Source organism: Mus caroli, unplaced genomic scaffold (assembly GCF_978045245.1).
Source record: "Mus caroli unplaced genomic scaffold, Mus_caroli_1 scaffold_2, whole genome shotgun sequence".
Lineage (NCBI taxonomy): Eukaryota > Metazoa > Chordata > Mammalia > Rodentia > Muridae > Mus > Mus caroli.
In genome coordinates, this window is record NW_028227257.1 from 23,950,169 (window position 1) to 23,968,108 (window position 17,940).

At 45.6% G+C, this 17,940-nt stretch overlaps 1 protein-coding gene and 1 non-coding gene across 2 annotated transcripts in view; both read left to right on the forward strand.

The window, feature by feature from the left end:
• Window positions 1-17,940, forward strand: part of Trpc4ap (transient receptor potential cation channel subfamily C member 4 associated protein) — a 57,001-nt gene that overhangs the window by 31,718 nt on the left and 7,343 nt on the right. The window contains exons 7-12 of the mRNA XM_021183646.2: window positions 939-1,146; window positions 5,159-5,344; window positions 8,783-8,949; window positions 14,339-14,470; window positions 16,042-16,100; window positions 17,824-17,925. Of these exons, the coding sequence (XP_021039305.1) occupies window positions 939-1,146; window positions 5,159-5,344; window positions 8,783-8,949; window positions 14,339-14,470; window positions 16,042-16,100; window positions 17,824-17,925 (854 nt within the window). The remainder of the gene's footprint in view (window positions 1-938; window positions 1,147-5,158; window positions 5,345-8,782; window positions 8,950-14,338; window positions 14,471-16,041; window positions 16,101-17,823; window positions 17,926-17,940) is intronic.
• On the forward strand, window positions 5,790-5,922 carry LOC115030455 (small nucleolar RNA SNORA70). The gene has a single exon (XR_003836051.1). It is a non-coding gene; the product is annotated as a small nucleolar RNA SNORA70 (small nucleolar RNA).

Sequence of the window (17,940 nt, forward strand, 5' to 3'; positions counted from 1 at the left end):
CTATAGTAAACATTAATTTTAAGACTTTGGAGCTATGTGTGATAAAGTCAGGAGAGAAGTTGTGTCCTGAGAGCATGTGCACAGGAGCACCTAACAGGATGCTCACTGAGGTTGGAGGGAGGGTTGCAGTTCACCCAGTGCACAGAGGGGGCAGCACACCATGTGGAAAAGCCACGACAAAGGATTGGCCTGGGGTGCTGGTCGAGTTGTGTATAAATCTCAGTGTGGCGTCACAAGGAAGGTCTGTATCGCATCACACATCCACTGTGATACGGAGGTTAATGGAGGTATTTATGAGGACTGACAAGTACCTGGGAAGAGTAGGCAGATACAAGTTCAAAACAATGGCTACTTCTGTAGGAGTAGGAGAGAGGAGACTGCAACTGTAGGACTTCACAGAGGCCTTTGACTATGAATTTTATTTCTTTAAAAAAAATCAATCTAGGAATAGGGACTGTAGCTCAACTAGTAGAGTGCTTGCCTGACCTGTGCAAGGCTCTGGGCTGGGTTCCCAGCACCACGTAAACTGTGCATAGTGCTGCACACCTTTATCCCAGCACTCAAAAGGTGGAAACAGGAGAATCAGAAACTCAAGTTAATTCTCACTCACAGTTTATCTATTAGGGGAACAGTGAGTCATGATTTATAAAGCTTGAATGGAGTTTTTTTTTTTTTTAAGGGGGCAAAATGTGCTACCAGAACACAGGTAAGGCAGTGAGAACAGGCATACCTTCAGGGTAAATGGAGCCTCCACACTAACTGAACTAGGGGAGTTCTAGTCTGTTGCTATCAAAGAAAGAGGAGAGACTTGACTGAGCTTTGCAGAGCTGGGATTTGAGCCCTAGTGGTCTCACTGCTGAGCCACATGGGAGGATGCAGGAGAACATGCATAATTTCCTGAATTAAGCATGGGGATTGTTTATTTGTGTCTTCTATAGGAAATGATCCGGCTAGATGAAGTTCCCAATCTGAGTTCCTTAGTATCCAATTTTGATCAGCAGCAGCTTGCTAACTTCTGCAGGATCCTGGCTGTCACCATTTCCGAGATGGACACAGGGAATGACGACAAACACACGCTTCTTGCCAAAAATGCTCAGCAGAAGAAGAGTTTGAGTTTGGGGCCTTCTGCAGCTGAAATCAACCAAGGTAAAGAGCTCTTAGCATTTGCAGAATGCAGCCGAGGCTCTTACTGCAGCACCTCTCTCTGTTTTGTTGTTGTTATTTTACTTATTCACATCATATCCTCCTCACTGCCCTCTTCCCAGTCACCTCTTCCCATAATTCTTTCCCTATCCTTTCTCTCCTGGTTGGGAGTGGGGGTACCCAGGGTCCCCCCTTTCCCCCTCTCCCCCTGCATATTCCTTAAGTCAATGAGGGCAGGTACATCCTTTCTCACTGAGCCCAGACAAAGCAGCCCAACTAGAAGATATATTCTACAGACAGGCAACAGCTTCTGGGATAGTCCCTACTCCAGTTGTTTGGGACCCACATGAAGACCAAGCTGCACATCTAGTACATATTTGCAAGGAGGCCTAGGTCCAGCCTGTGTATGTTCTTTGGTTAAACCACCTGACTCTTAGCATGTATATTCATTCAGTGTATTAGGGCTTCTGGGGTCCACTTGGAAGATGTAAATGTTATATGTTTATATATTACATTCTTTTTATGTTTCAGGACAAAGTTCATTAGCTCTAGTCAGGTTTTTTAATGAGTCTAGAAGTTCAAAAACCCAGTATATAATGAGAATTACAAGTGCATGTGTTTTAGCCTTCTAAGTTTCTTATAGACATGGTGTATACCCTGTTTGTCATTGTAGCATTGTGATGACAAAGGACCACGAAGAACCCACGTGCTCCACAGTGAGGAGGCCACTTACACTGTGGATGTCTGCATAATGAAAATGATAGGGACCTCTGTAGACTAGCACTGTACTACAAGAGAGGGGAGGTGAACAAGACCACACATTTGCTTGCTGACATGCTTACATAAAGAAACTAAAGGCTACAGTGAGCTGTCAGTGGTTACCTGCTGCGGAGCGCTTGGCAGCATCGCCAGACTTCTTACTGTGTGCATCTTAGGCTAAAGTTACACTGTTCTAATCTACTCCAGTATCTCATTTTTAGTGGCGTAAGGAATCGAACCCAGTGCCTGTGTGCAAGCAGACGATGAATGAGCAGTCCCTCCCTTTCCAGAAAAGGTCTCTTTACGGTTGCTCAGGGTAGCCTTGAACTCCAGTTCAGCCACCTCAGTAGCTGAGGAGTTTTATTTTTTATTTTATTGTATGTGTGTGTATGCGAGTTTTGCCTTACATGTCTGTCTGTGTACTATATGTGTACTGCAGAAGACCACGTTGTTTGGGACTGGCGTTTCAGATGGTCTTGAACCACCATGTGGATCCTGGGAATTGAACACTGGTCCTCTCTGGAAAGCACCAGTGCTCTTAACTGCTGAGCCATCTCTCCAGCCCCAGTAGCTGAGATTTTCAGCCTGTGCTGCTGTGCCTCATCAACTGTAAAGTTGATGAAGTGTTCTGCTTCGAGCTGGGTGGGAGGGTATAGATCATTCAGTTAAACGTCTTTAAAACTGGGGGTTGAGGATTGACAGCTGCACACTAGAAACCAAGCTGTAGGCCCTATTTACTTACACCCAGCTGCAGGGAGTCCCAGCTGATGGCCTGTGCCTTTTGTCTCTGCTCCACTGACTCCATTCTTCACCTCACAGCTTTGTTTCTGGAGGGAGAAGTTGACTTTAGTGATGGCATTGAATCCATAGCCTCATGTGTGCTTAATGCCCACTCTCAATGGGTTACACCACTAAGTGACAATTGCCTATAGATAATCATGTAGGGGTGAGAGGGGTTGAGCCCCTCCTGCTTTGCTGTTGCTATCTGCCTATTGGTCCTGAGGGAGAATGGGCCTCTGGGCTCTCTCTCTACCCATAGCACACCATTGGCAGTCATGTGCAGGTCTCTCTCTAGAAAACAGAACACAGCAGCAGTGTTGTGCATCAAAGATACTCTACTCCTCCCTCTCCCTCTTCCCTTCTTTCTACCCCTCTTTCCTGAGCCTTGAAGGGTGTGACACGGATGCCAGTTGATGGCATTACACTCAGGCATCGTTTGCTCTCAGCACTTGCACTTAGACTCCCTGGAAATGGAGTTATAGGCCCCTCTATGTCGGTGCTAGGCATTGAACTTGGGTTCTCTGGAGAACAGCAAGCGTTCTTAATCACTGAGCTCTCTCTCTCTCTCCACCACACCCAGTGTTTGAAGAAGTGTTTATATTCTGTCTTATTCATAAGTAAAGGAGTAGCCACTATAAGTACTCAGGGATATGTTTCCTTCTTTTTTGTTCTGGCACTGAGGACTGAACACAGGACCTATTGCAGCCTAGGTGCACCCAGCCCTGCTCCTGCTCTTGACAGTTTTGAACAAAAAATGAGTTTAAATCAATATTGTTTAACAGTCTATATGTTTATCCTTAAACAACTTTGCTGAGAACTTATATAAAAATGTGTGTCATCATTTTAGAGTCTGTTATATTCTATATGGATTTAGCATATGTGCTCGGTTTGCTGTTGATAGACATTTAATAATCTCCGTATTTTTACCATTACAAAAAGAATATTATTGAATATCTCTATACAGATGTGTGTGTGTGTATGTGTGTGTGTGTGTGTGTGTGTGTATATTTGTTGCCAAATGGCATCCTCAGCCGTTGTTCCTCAGTGGCTATCCACCTTGATTTTTGAGACAAAATCTTTCATCTTGGACCTTGTCCGGTTTTTTGTAAACATCACATAGCAAGGGTCACATGGGACGAGGAGCCTCAATTGAGAAAATGCCTCTGTCATATTGCCTGTAGGAAAATCTGTGGGGGCATTTTCTTGATTGGTAATTGACAGAAGGGCCCAGAACAGTGTGGGTGGTGCCACCTCTGGGCCTGAAGTCCAGGTCAGCGTAAGAAAGATGGCTGAGCCAGCTAGTACAAGCACTCTTCCGTGGCCTCTGCTTCAGTTCCTGCCTCCAGGCTCCGACCTTGCTCAAGTTCCTGTCCTGACTTTGTCAGTCATGGACTGTTAACCTGGAAGTATAAGATGAAAGAAACCAACACCCCCACACACACACCGCCAAGTTGCTTTTAGTTTTATTTTTAATCACAGAAATAGAAGCCCCAAGACAGACTTGCCGAGAGACAACTTTTTTTATGGGTGCTAAGGATCAAACTCAGCTCCTCTTGCTTGTGAGGCAAGCGCGGTACTAATTAAGCCACCCCTCTCCATCCCTCTAAAACAGATACTTTTGTTTATAAGAATGGATATCATCTTCATGAAAAATGACCAAGAAGTTAGTCTTTGACCCAAATACACATATTAAAACCATAAAGATTTTACACACACACACACTTACACACACACACACACACACACACACTTACACATACATACACACACACACTTACACACACACACACACACATTTACTTAGAGTCAGGTTCCCTGTACATCTGAAAATTGAACTTATTTCTGAAGTCATTGCTATTTTATTTTGGCTTCGTATTTATTAATTATTTGTTTTTTTGGTTTTTCAATACAGTTTCACCATGTAGCTCTGGCTGTCCTGGAATTCACTGTATAGATCAGGCTGGCCTTGAATTCATAGAGATCTGCCACCCTCTGTCTCCAGGGTGCTGAGATTTGTACTACCATGCCTGGTTACTTATTTATTTTTTATATTTTATGTATATGGGTGTTTTCCTGCATGTATGTCTGTGTACCACGTGAGTGTTTGGTGCCCAAGGAGGCCAGAAGAGGGTGTCATATCCCCTGGAACTGGAGTCACAGACAGTTGAGGGCTACTATGTGGTGCTGGGAATTGAACCCCAGTCCCCTGAAAAAGCGAACTCTTTAAACCTCTGAGCCAGCTCTAGCTGCTGTCACAGCAATCTTTCTTAGCTAGATGTGACAGCGTATATCTGCTTTCCTAGCACTTGGGAGGTAGAAGCCAGAGGATCAGAAATTCAAGGCCAGTCTAGGCCTCAGAGACCCTGTCTCAACAGCAGAAAACCATAACAAAAGGAAAAAGGGACCGTCCCTGTCGCTCATTGTACAGGGTTGCAGCACTGTTGTGTACATTCCTTCTCCCTCTCTCTCTCTGCAGCTGCTCTTCTCAGCATCCCTGGCTTTGTGGAACGGCTTTGCAAACTGGCAACTAGAAAAGTGTCAGAGTCAACGGGCACAGCCAGCTTCCTTCAGGAACTGGAGGAGTGGTACACATGGCTTGACAATGCGTTGGTGCTAGATGCCCTGATGCGAGTGGCCAATGAGGAGTCTGAACACAATCAAGGTACTTTCTATAGGTCCCCTGAGTGGTGAGTTTTTTCTGGGCCCCTTGGAGATGATGTTTGATCTCTTTTCTGTGGAAAATTGAGAGTTACTTACAGTAGAATTTTCCTTAATGCAGTCCTACACTGGGACGCTATTAAAACGTTAATAAGTTCCCCTTGTTTCATAAAAAGAAGAAATAAAGGAGTCTGAATTGTATAATAGATTGAATAAGGATGCAAAAGCAACTCAAAATAACCCTATAGCACGAGGCTTCCCTGGTGATTTCTGCCACACTGATGCTTTGTAAGCCTTCCGTAGAGCAAACATTTCTTAACTCATTTTTTGAGACAATGTTTACTTTATACCAAAACCAGATGAATAGATCACAAGAAAATTACAGACTAATATCTTACAAATTAGATATAAAAAATTTCTTAAAAGAGTAAAAAAAAAAAAATCACCTTCTACAGCCAATTAAGCAGACCAGGTTTCTCCAGTCATGGGGGCCTGGGGATAAGGGCTGCACACAGTGGCCGCTTTGGGAGTATATGTAGCCTGTTACCTTTACAGGTTGCCCTAACAGACCTGGAGACAGTTCTCATGTCTATGATGTCACTGTTGGGCTCCAGACTGGTATGCAGATGCCTTTGGGAAGCCTAGGAAGTGCATAGCAGATAGAAGGGGAAGTCTGACTAAACACCTTTCATGGTGGGCTCTCAGTCATGGCTTCAAACACAGTGAGCAGATTAGTCATAGACAAGTTAGACTTCACAAAAGTCTTAAACACATCACCATGAAACTGAAGGACTGATCCACAGAACAGAACAGTTTTGCAGACCATACCATAAGGGAGTTGAATATTGTCTTAGTCAGGGTTTCTATTCCTGCACAAACATCATGACCAAGAAGCAAGGTGGGGAGGAAAGGGTTTATTCGGCTTACACTTCCATACTGCTGTTCATCACCAAAGGAAGTCAGGACTGGAACTCAAGCAGGTCAGAAAGCAGGAGCTGTTGCAGAGGGCATGGAGGGATGTTCTTTATTGGCTTGCCTCCCCTGGCTTGATCAGCCTGCTCTCTTATAGAACCCAAGACTACCAGCCCAGAGATGGTCCCACCTACAAGGGGCCTTTCCCCCTTGATCACTAATTGAGAAAATGCCTTACAGTTGGATCTCATGGAGGCATTTCCTCAACTGAAGCTCCTTTCTCTGTGTTAACTCCAGCTGTGTCAAGTTGACACAAAACTAACCAGTACAAATATGGAACGCATAAAGAAGTCTAGGGGTATGATTTGCCTGTCACGTGTGAGACCCCGAGTTCGATGCCATGTACTGACAAAAAGAGGTGATGAATTATATGAAGAGAGAGAGATAGATAGATAGACAGACAGACAGACAGTGGGGCTGAAGAAATGGCTCAGCAGTTTAGAACGCTGCTGCTTGATCTTTTAGAGGACCTGGATTTGATTCCCAGGGATCCAGAACCCTCTTCTGGCCTCCATGGTTACCCACATCCACTCACAAAGACATAAACATGCACATGAATTAAAAAACAAAACATACAAAGAACTTCCAGAGATGAGTAATAAAACTCATTTCAGAACATAGACAGGTATCCAAATAGACACTTCTCCAAACAGGAAAAAAATAGCCAGACACACATGAAAAGCTGCTCACCAGCTTTAGCCATTAAAAAAAATAGAAATCAAAAGTATGAAGTAACATTTCATACTCACTTCCTGTCCCTCTGCACCTTTTCTATGCTTACAGGGGCTGCCTTTATCCCCTCTCTGCCCTCTCCTGATCCTCATTGCTTTCAGCACTGTGCACTGCTCTGTATCTTCTTCCCTCCTCCCAGTGCCTCCCAGAGCCTGCTGGGCAGGAATAACAGTGTTGAGGGTTCATGGGTGTGGCCAGGTCTGTTGTAGGCCCTGGCTAGGATGCCCATAGGGATGCAGCGACCCTGGCTTTCCTCCTGTGTGTACAAGTGTATATTAAATGGGTAGCATTTTTTCAGGCTTTTTTTTTTTTTTTTTTGGTTTTTCGAGACAGGGTTTCTCTGTATAGCCCTGGCTGTCCTGGAACTCCCTCTGTAGACCAGGCTGGCCTCAAACTCAGAAATCCGCCTGCCTCTGCCTCCCGAGTGCTGGGATTAAAGGCGTGCGCCACCACGCCCGGCGCTTTTTTTTTTTTTTAATGGTACAATTTTCCTTAAACTTTACCTACTGCCACTTGAGTCACCAGGAAGAATACAAACTGAAAAAAAATAAAATCAAAACCAAACCAAACCAAACCAAAAAAAACCTGTACAGTTAGATGGGAATGGGAATTCTAGTCTGCTGGGTATGACATATGTGTGCTGTGTATGCCAGCTTTAGTCCAGCATGTGGACGGCAGTGGCAGGTAGTTGTCTGCACTCAAGGCTATCCTGGTCTACATAGCATGTTCCAGGCTAGCTAGACCTACAGAGTGAGGCTTTGCTCAAATAAAGAAATAAAATAAAAGTAAAAATGAAAAGTTCCAGTGGATTATTGCCCTGTGACTGTAGACAGTATATTACTGTATATCTCAAAAAACTTAAAGAATTTTGAAAAGATACCACTTAACTTGATTAAATTATTAAGCGATATATATTTATGTGTTTATCAAAACCCCCAGTAATAGGTATAGTTTTTTTATGTATTAGTTAACTTTTTTAATTTTTAGACTACAGCGGCAAGCATTGGCAGAAGAACTCAGGTTTTTATACTATTTCACACTGTGCCGCTCAAGCCAGGCATTGCTCTAGCCACCTTCCATCGGTTCTTGCTTTCTTTCTGTCTTTATAACATTAGCCACTGGCACCACTGACATGGCCAGTGACTCACAAGTGAAGGTGAACAGTGCCCAGAGAAGCCGCACTGCTTCCTCTACACCACACAGCCAGGGCATGGGGCTTAACTCCGAGTCTGGCCCAGTGTCTGCTGTCTAACCACTGAGCCAGACTGCTGCTTGTCATCCTCCTGCAGCACTGTGGTTTGCAGAGCTCTTCCTAAGGATCCAGAGCTGGGCTCTTGTTCAGTGGGGAACAAAGAGAACAAGAGGGATTACCAAAAGGGAAGAGAATCCCGCATGCTGTCGGCTGTGTGTGGACAGCTGGTCACTGGAAACTGAAGAGTATTCTCTACAATTTGCTATCAGACATCTGTCTGTCTGATTGGTGACAAGAAATTCAAGGGAGAGGTGACTGTGTTGGCTGAGTCCGAATGTTTCACTTGATGTTGAAAAGCATGGAACTGCAGAGACCTTTTCCTAGGTTTCTAAGCTGGTCTTGCTCTTGAGGGTCTTTTAAACTGTCTAGTGAGAGCTTGAGTGAGGTCTTATGGCTCTTTAATTCCAGTCTCTTCACAGCAGACTTCTGAGGAGAGTGAGTTTCCTCAGCAGCCATGCCTCACCCACCACACCGGGGCTATGGCAGCCCCCACTGTGTTCCCTTCTCTAGGCACTTCGGAGGAGGGTGGGCTGCCACCTACCTCAGCCAGGGCCCAGCTGCCCCAGTCCATGAAGATCATGCATGAGATTATGTACAAACTGGAAGTGCTTTATGTCCTCTGCGTGCTGCTGATGGGGCGCCAGCGCAACCAGGTGAGTGCTCCCCCAGCCTCAGCGTGGGGAGCTGAGAGCAGAGCAGAGCCTGAGGGGCCAGTGTCCCCACCAGCCTCAGAGGCACACACACTCTAGCCCAGCAACATGTGCTGTTTGCCTTCTTGTAAGGAAACCAGACTGATTCTAGGTTCTTTCTACTGATAGAAGCAAATCTAGTTTTTATACATTCAATTGAATATAAGATATACTTCCTTTCATGTATTTCAGTGACTATTTGCTCACTGCATGACAAAGACTTGGATTCTCTCTTTCCCACTCCTGCTTTTTAATCATGTGGATGGATCGTTATTTGTCTCACTAATCTTCAGTGATAGAAGTATACATCAGAGTCTCTGTGCTTCAGGCAGCATCTCTAGGTAGTGACAGTGTGCAGGCCAAGAGCAAGCATTTTACTTCAGTAATTTAGGATTAATGACTGATGCTGTGTGCTGGGTGCTGATGGTGCATACCTTTAATCCCAGCATTCAGGAGGCGGAAACAAGTGAAAATCTGAAAGTTCAAGGCCAGCCTGGTCCACAGAGCGAGTTCTAGGACAGCCAGGGCTGCACAGAGAAACCCTTTCTAAAAACACAAACAAACAAACAAAAAATGGACTGATAAGTGAAAAATATACCATCAATTGGTTATTTAATACCAAATGTCAGCCCTAAAAAGGTGCATACAAGCAGCATTAGATAGACTGGGCAGGGTGTGTGTGTGTGTGTGTATGTGTGTGTGTACATATATGTATATAACAATTCAATAAAAGAGAGCAAGGGGAAGGGATACATTTGAGGGTTTGGAGGGAGGAAAGGGAAGAGAGAAATGATGTAATTATAATCTCAAAAAATTAATACTATTTTAAAAATCCAGACTGGTCCTTGTAGGTGCAGTAGAGCAACTGCTACTTTGATGTGAATCCAGAAACTAGGGCAGAGTCTAAAGCTGTGCTCACGTGTGAAACCTGGGCAGATGCTAGGCAAAGGGCTCCCTAAGTCTCGGAGCAGGAGACAGGAACAAGATTTTCTTAGTTAGGTTTCTGTTGCTGTGATGATGTCTGGGGAAGCAGTTTGAAGTTTGAAGGAGGGATGATGTATTTCAGCTTATGTTTTCAGAGGTCCGAGTTCTCCTGATTGTATTTTTTTTTTTTTTTTTTTGAGGTTGTGCAGCATGGCCAAAGGGCACGCAGAGCAAACTTGCTTACTTGGCAGCAAGCAGGAAGCCTAACTATAACCCCCATGGACATTTCCCCTAATGACCCACTTCTTCCACTGAGGTGGAAGAGCCAGAACTGTGGGTGAGATGCCTGAGTTAGGTGGTGTTTCCTTAGCCAGCCTTGCTGAACTTGCCTGCCCCATAGAGTGACTGACAGTAGCTGATCCTAGGGTTGGATTCCAGCCTCATTCATTCTCTGGATATTCAAGGATATAACAGGGATAACAAGAGGTAGCAAGGGGTTTGTTTCATATTGTGTAAAATATGATACAAACTAGTATCAGTGGGACCTGTCTTCCTGCTGGGCCCCAGCGTCCTGACACACATCTGAGCATTTCCTCCAACAGCTCTTTTATAATTACAGAAGCAAACATTTGTATGCATTCAATTGAATATAAGACACATTTTCTTTCATGTATTTCAGTGATTGTTTAGCTCACTACATGTGAAAGACTTGGATTCTTTCTTTTCTACTCCTGTTTTTTATCCCATAATTTGTTTAATCGTCACTGATAGAAGTGTAAATTAAGTCTGCCTTGGGTATTATAGATAATACTCCCACCACTGATGTTATAATTATGTCATTTATCACGTGTAAAGGTCTGTCTGGTAATAAAAGGGGAAATGTTGGCTAAGAAAATAGGGATTTTTATACTGCCAAACCACCCTCCTTCTGCAGGAAGCACCAGCATGCCCTGTCACCGGCAACATTCATACATGGCTGGTATCTAGGTCACCAAAACGATGCTGTATTAGCCAGACTTTTTCATTGATGACCAGACACTTGAGAAAAGTCTCATAAAGGAGAAAAAGTTTATTTTTGCCCATAGTTTCAGAGACTCATTTAATTGTAGTGGGGAGAGTGTGGTAGAGCAGAGCCATTCATGTCATAGCAGCCAGAAACAAAGCAGGAAAGGAGGGAGACAGAGTAGATCCTTCTTCCTTAAGTTTCTAAAGCCACACCAAAGTAGGCACACCAGCTGAGCCCTGAGCACCACGCCTTTTACCATGACTCGCCTTTCTTTAAAAGTGTGTGTGTGTGTGTGTGTGCACGCGCATATGTGCACATATGCATGGATACCCCTGGAGGCCAGCAGAGGACATGAGATCCCCTGGAGCTGGAATCCACCTGACATGGATGCTGGAAACCAAGCTTAAGTCCTCTGGTTACTAGCAAGGTAGGGCTAGATAAAGATGAGACAAATTCCGGAAGGAAACCATTAAAGCTGTAACAATGTGTCTAGAATAGGAACCTAGTGTCTTTTTTTTTTTTTTTTAATGTATGTAAGTACAAAGTTACTCACTTCAGCCACACCAGAAGAGGGCATCAGATTCCATTACAGATGGTTGTAAGCCACCATGTGGTTGCTGGGAATTGAACTCAGGACCTCTGCAAGGACAGTCAGTGTGCTTAACTGCTGAGCCATCTCTCCAGCCCAGGAACATGGTGTCTTGAGGTGAGCTCCAGTGCCTGGGAGCTTTGTTCTCTGTGTGACCTTGTCCCTACAGCCTTCATGGCCTCCTAGACAGGCTGTAGATGCTCCCTGCCTGCAGTTGTAGGTACACCTAGGGTCTCACCGTGGCTTGGGTTCATGCATCACCCTCTCAGAAGCTCCCTGCAGGACTCTGTCTGATACTATACTTACAGGATCCTGGCCTCTAGGCTTTGCTTGAAACCTCGGTGAAAGCTTCAATGATTCCGTAGTTCTCTCGTTCTACATGCCCACAAAACCAGTATCGGGTAGCTGCATGTGGTGCTATCAATTCATAATCCCAGCATTCAGGGGGCATGAAGATCCCAAGGTCAGAACCAGTCTGGGCTATATACATGGCAAAACTCTGTCATAAAAATAAAGCAAAAAATTAATATCCCATGGGCTGGTGACATGGCTCAGCGGGTAAGGGCACTGACTGCTCTTCCAAAGGTCCTGAGTTCAAATCCTAGCAACCACATGGTGGCTCACAACCACCCATAATGAGAAATGACGCCCTCTTCTGGTGTGTCTGAAGTCAGCTACAGTGAATTTATGTATAATAATAAGTAAATCTTTTTTAAAAATTAATATCCCATAAATGGTACCAAGGTGTGCTACTAACTCAAGTAATGGCTAGATCCACTTGGACTGCAACTGCAGTGGTCTTCAGTATCTGGGAAGCTGAACCTGGGAGAAAAGTGCAATAGATGCCTGTGTGAGCAGGGCACCCTGGCAGCCTCTGCTCACGGGAGAATGCCTCAGATGAGTTTATGATTGGGAGCCTGGGCTGCGCAGACGTAGTCTAATCCTGGAAATGCTGTTAGTTAGGCATGTTCCTTGTTCTGTTTTCTGTTCCTGGGCAGAGGATGTGGCTTCTTTTTAATGGCCCCATCTCTTTCCCAGTCACATTCTCTTCATCCACAACTTACTTTCTTTTTTTCTTCTTTTTATTTGGGGGGGGGGGTTGCGATATTTGAGGCAGGGTTTCTCTGTATAGCCCTGGCTGTCCTGGAACTCACTCTGTATACCAGGCTGGCCTCGAACTCAAATCCGCCTGCCTTTGCCTCTGCCTCCTGAGTGCTGGGATTAAAGGCGTGCGCCACCTCTGCCTGGCAATCCACAACTTTTAACTCCTTTTTCTAACTAGCCCACTTGGCTTTTAAAATTCTTCTCTGCTTTTTGCTCCTAGTTTTCACTAAAATTGGTTAGAAGCAGTCAGTAATAGCTATTCCACAGCCCGGAAGCTGTCCTGTCTTAAAGTCTCCTCCTCCAATTCACCTGTCACATTTAAACTCAGCCTCCCAGCTTCAGGAGATGGCAAAATATAAGCAAGTTATTTGCCAGAATGTATTGTGATTGTCCTCTAGACCCTGTTCCTACTGAAACCTCCTGAGCTGTCCCTGTGGTCCGCTCTTGGATGGTATTCTGGCCTTTTGAGATCCCACTAGAACTTCTTGTTCAGCCCTGATGGGTCTCTCCTGGATCTCCTCCTCTTTTCTCTAATGCTCTCTCTTCCTATACTGCTCCACTTCCCCAACTTCCAACGGCCTGGGGGCGACATCGTCTGGTTTGGCCAAAGCAGTGGCACTGCCTCTCTAGATCCCTGTTTTCTCGGTCAGGTTTTGTGTCACTGTGAAAGCTGTCTGAAGGAGAAAGTTTTGTTTTGGATCACTGTTTAAAGGGATCAGTCCTTGTGGCAAGAAGAGTGGTATAACAGAACAGCCCCATATGACAGCCAGGAAACAGAGACAGGCAGGAGGAGACAGGAGCAAGGTACTCTGAAACATCTATTCTCTGGGGTCTGCTTCCTCCACTTGCCCTAGATTTGAGAACTCCTGAAATGCCACTACCAACTGTGAACTGACAGCTACAGACGCCAAAGTCGGTTAAACTTCTTTCTCATTTGCCCATCTCAAAAAGCAAGAGATTGTTTGAGATGTGAAGTTTTCTTTATATTGAGAGGTTGAGGTTTTCCTGCGATTTAAGAATATTTTCTCAGAATATTGTATGTGTTTTCTAAGAATATTGTATGTGTTTAAAAGTGGGGCTGTTCTTCCAGAGGATCAGGGTTTGATTTCCAGCACCTACAAAGCAGCTTACAGCAATCTGTAAATTCCAGATCCTCTGATACTCTCTGGCCTCATGGGCACTAGGCACACATGTGATGTACAAACATATGTAAACAAAACACCAGTACACATAAAATAATAAAAACAAGTTAAAGAGCATTTCTTTCCTTCATGTATGTGTGTGTGTGTTTTGGGGGTGTGTGTGTATTTTTGCCTGACTGTGTCTATACATCATGTGTGTGTGGTACCTTCAAATGCCAGAAGAGGGTGATGGATCCCCTTTGACTGGAGTTAGAGAAGATTCTAAATAGCCACATAAGTGTTGGGAATCAAACCCCCGTCCTCCGGGAGAGTAGCCAGTGCTTATGACTGAGCTGTCTTTCCAGCTCTTAGAAACATTTCTAAGCCAAGTAGAAGGGTTTACCCCTCATCTCTGAGGGTCTGACGCCCTTTCCTAGCTTCTCAGGCCACCAGCACATACGCTTCTGTGCAGTCAGGTGGAGGATGTCTTTAAATGGCAGCAACTACTGTCTTCACCCTGAAGATGGCTGAGCTGGGAGAGGCCTTGCTCACATTGCTCACATTATGCACACAGTGGTCTCAGTATTTCTCCCTTACAACCTTACACAGGTCCACAGGATGATTGCTGAGTTCAAGTTGATTCCAGGACTCAACAATTTGTTCGACAAACTGATTTGGAGGAAGCATTCAGCATCTGCCCTTGTCCTCCATGGTCACAACCAGAACTGTGACTGTAGCCCGGTAAGCAGGAGAGCCCCTGAGCGTGCAGGAAGTTAACTGCAAAGAGTTAGTTGTTTTAAGAACCACTGCTGACCCTGAAGGTCTCATTGTTATAGAAGAGAGCAGAGAGAAAGGTTTTAGACCAAGAATTTACCTCCAGCTATATCTCAGAGCATCCTGACAGGGTATTGAATGAGCATCAGAAGTCCTTTGTGCCACTCACCTTTTTTTTTTTTTAAAGAAGTGTAGACTCTTTTTTTTTTTTTTTTTTTTAAGATTTATTTATTTATATTATATGTAAGTTCACTGTAGCTGTCTTCAGACACTCCAGAAAAGGGCATCAGATTTCGTTACGGATGGTTGTGAGCCACCATGTGGTTGGTGGGATTTGAACTCAGGACCTTTGGAAGAGCAGTTGGCGCTCTTAACCACTGAGCCATCTCACCAGCTCCCATGCCACTCACCTTTGACTGTGTCCCAGAACCTCTGAATCTGTTTTCTTGGACTGGGAGGGTCATGTGCCTATTGCCCTCAGAGCCCCACCTTCCCACAACTCTGGCCCAAAAGACCTGATGTGCTAGCAGGACCTAGTGCCGTGGGTTTTCGAACCTGCATTGTGGGACTTAACCTCAGTGCCCTGCCTCCAACCTTATCAGGTTGCTTTTCATTCTTCCATTTGAGTTAGTAATTTAGAGTGAGTCTTTCTAGATGGCGTGTCTGACTACAGGGGACTGAGCGCTTGGTCTCTGTTCATTGTGTAATCCTATGTCTTCTGCTTTTGCTTTTGTAATCTTTCTCTAATGGCTTCTTACTCACTTCCTTATGGTCTCTTGGAGATGCTGCTGTGGTGCCAGCAGCTTGTGTCTGGGTTTTCACACACTTGGGGTGGCATGTGTGTCGTTTTCTGATATTTGGTGGCAGCCTTCCTGGGGACCTTTGCCACCTCCGCCTTGGACACACTTTGGCTCGCGCTTTAGAGGAGCCGGTTTCGTGCTCAGTTTCAGGATTTCTTACTTCTCTAGCCAAGCCTAAGCAGCTCACAGCTCGGCTCGTCCTGGTCACTGTAGGACACAGAAACCATAGCCGTGTTTAACTCGGTCTCTCACCATCCACGGGCTCCTGAGCTCCTGAGCGTCTCTGCTGAGCTCTCAAGGCCAGACCTTTCTGAGACCAATAGGTTTCCCTTTTGAGCTTCTAAACTAGCCTCATGTGGAAAGGGACTTAGATGATTTTAGTTTTTAAATCCAATAGTCTAGGATGTTGTTAGCAGAAAAGGTCTACGTTAGTTTACCTTGACACTGGTCAGCCATGAAGGTCTGACTTTTCCACCTAAAAAACCCTCGGGGAGCAGGGGGAGGGGGTAGAGGAGAGGAGGTTTGTGGAGGGGAAACTAGGAAAGGGGATAACATTTGAAATGTAAATAAAGAAAATATCTAATTAAAAAAAAAATGGAAGACCCTCATTGTGCTGGAGGACAGGGACGCAAAAGAAGCAGTGTAGCAAGACAGGGAGAAAAGAGCCCAGCAAGACAGAGCCCAGCCTTGTTTTATGTACAAGTGTTGTGACAAACGTTGCTTTAATATGTGTTCTAGGACATCACCTTGAAGATCCAGTTTTTGAGACTTCTCCAGAGTTTCAGTGACCACCATGAGTAAGTATCCCCTGGAGGCATCGACTGCAGACCCCTCCCCTGAGCTTCTCTCCTGCAGGCCCCTCCCCTGAGCTTCTCTGTTCTCTGACCCAGGAGCAGTCTGTAGGGCTGGTGGGAGCCCCCAGTATCTGTGAGGCTGTGCTCCTCAGCCCTGTAGGTTGACAACCCTTCCTTCCATCTGGGCACTGGATCTTTCCTCTGCCCTCATAGCCACCATCAGAGGATGAAAGTGCTGTCCCTCTGTGCCCTGGGAGCAACACCCTTGTGCAGTGACTAGCCTCTTAGCCGCAGAGTCCCTGACTGGAAACATGGAGGCTCCCACCTCTACAGTGAAGTGTGTTGGCTCCCCCTTCCCACTTTTTTGAGATAGTCTCTGATTTTTAATGATTAAGCTTTTAGTGGAGAATGTATAAGAAAATGATTGTCCACTATGAGGGAAACAGTGCAAGGGAGGGGGAAACATGGGATTCTTGGCTGTGGTGTTAGGGTAAGGACCTGACGACTGTGTGCACAGAGAAGTGGATACACTGGATTGAAGGCCTCCATGAAGGGCCCAGAGGAGGGGTTCCCACGGCAGCCTGGGGCAGCCTGAGTTCTCAATGTTGTACAAGTTAATAGAGCATGCCTGAGGACAGTGCTGCCTAGGAGCCTCTGTCTCTTCTTTTGTGATTCTGTTTTGTGAGAACATCTGTGGCTGAGGGCATCTGTAGTTGACAGAATTATACCGAGTGTGTGTGTGTGTCCGTCCCTGTCCTAGCTTTCATCAGATTCTAAATCAGTACTTCTTTGTACCTGGCTCAGTGGAAATACTCTGATCCCTGCTGTCATGTAGGGTACATTTGGGAGAGGAAGTTTACCATTAGAGAAGGTCACCAGTTACAGAATGCCTGATGACAAATAGGCATGGTGTGTGGGAACAAAAGAGCACACTCCGTGAAAGCACAGTTGTCAAGTGTCCTGACTGGCTGGCGGTGCTCAGTGACTATTGCAGAAGCAATCTGTGAACAGAGGCCTGACTGGGATGAAGAGGCAGCGTGAGAGAATTGAGCCAGAAGGCTCCCACATAGAGAAACCCTGTAGGAGGATATGGCGTGGTCATGAAAACCAGAGTGGCCAGATGGTGTGGCAGGTGTGAGCTGCTCAGTTAATTGTAGCCACAGAGGTGGCCTGGCTGCACAGGGCCTCAAAGATATGATCCCTCCCTAGGTGTTCACACAACAGAGGTGTGAGAATTAGGGTAAGCATTTTCAATAATGACATGGTCCAAGTCCTGTTTTAAAAAAATCACTTAAGGAGCTGAGTGAGGGTTCCCTTCCTGTGAGAAACAGCTGAGGAAGCGCTTCTGTGCTGCACAGGCCGTAATGACAAGCCTGGAGGGAAGGAAGAGGAGAGATTGTGTCACAGTTGGTCAGGCCTCTGCGTTGTGACTCTGGCCACTGAGAATGCTGCAGCAGGGCTAGGCTCAGGACTGAGATGGCAGACGGGATCAAATGTGCTGAAGTACAGGTGACTTTGAGAAGTCATAGAGAAGTGTTCAGTGTCTAACATGGAGACCTGGAGGTGCCGAGGAAGGGCTTGTTAGGAATGACAAGCACGTGTAGAAGTGCTGGGGGACTCTCAGTGCTCCTCCCGACAGCAGTGGGCAGAGCAGACTTTGTGCCCGCTGCAGAGCTGCTCAGCAGCCCCAGCCCCACCCTTTACCCTTTGCACCCGTTTGTTTCAGGAACAAGTACTTGCTGCTCAACAACCAGGAACTAAATGAGCTCAGTGCCATCTCGCTGAAAGCCAACATCCCTGAGGTGGAGGCTGTCCTCAACACTGACAGGTGATCCTTGTGGGG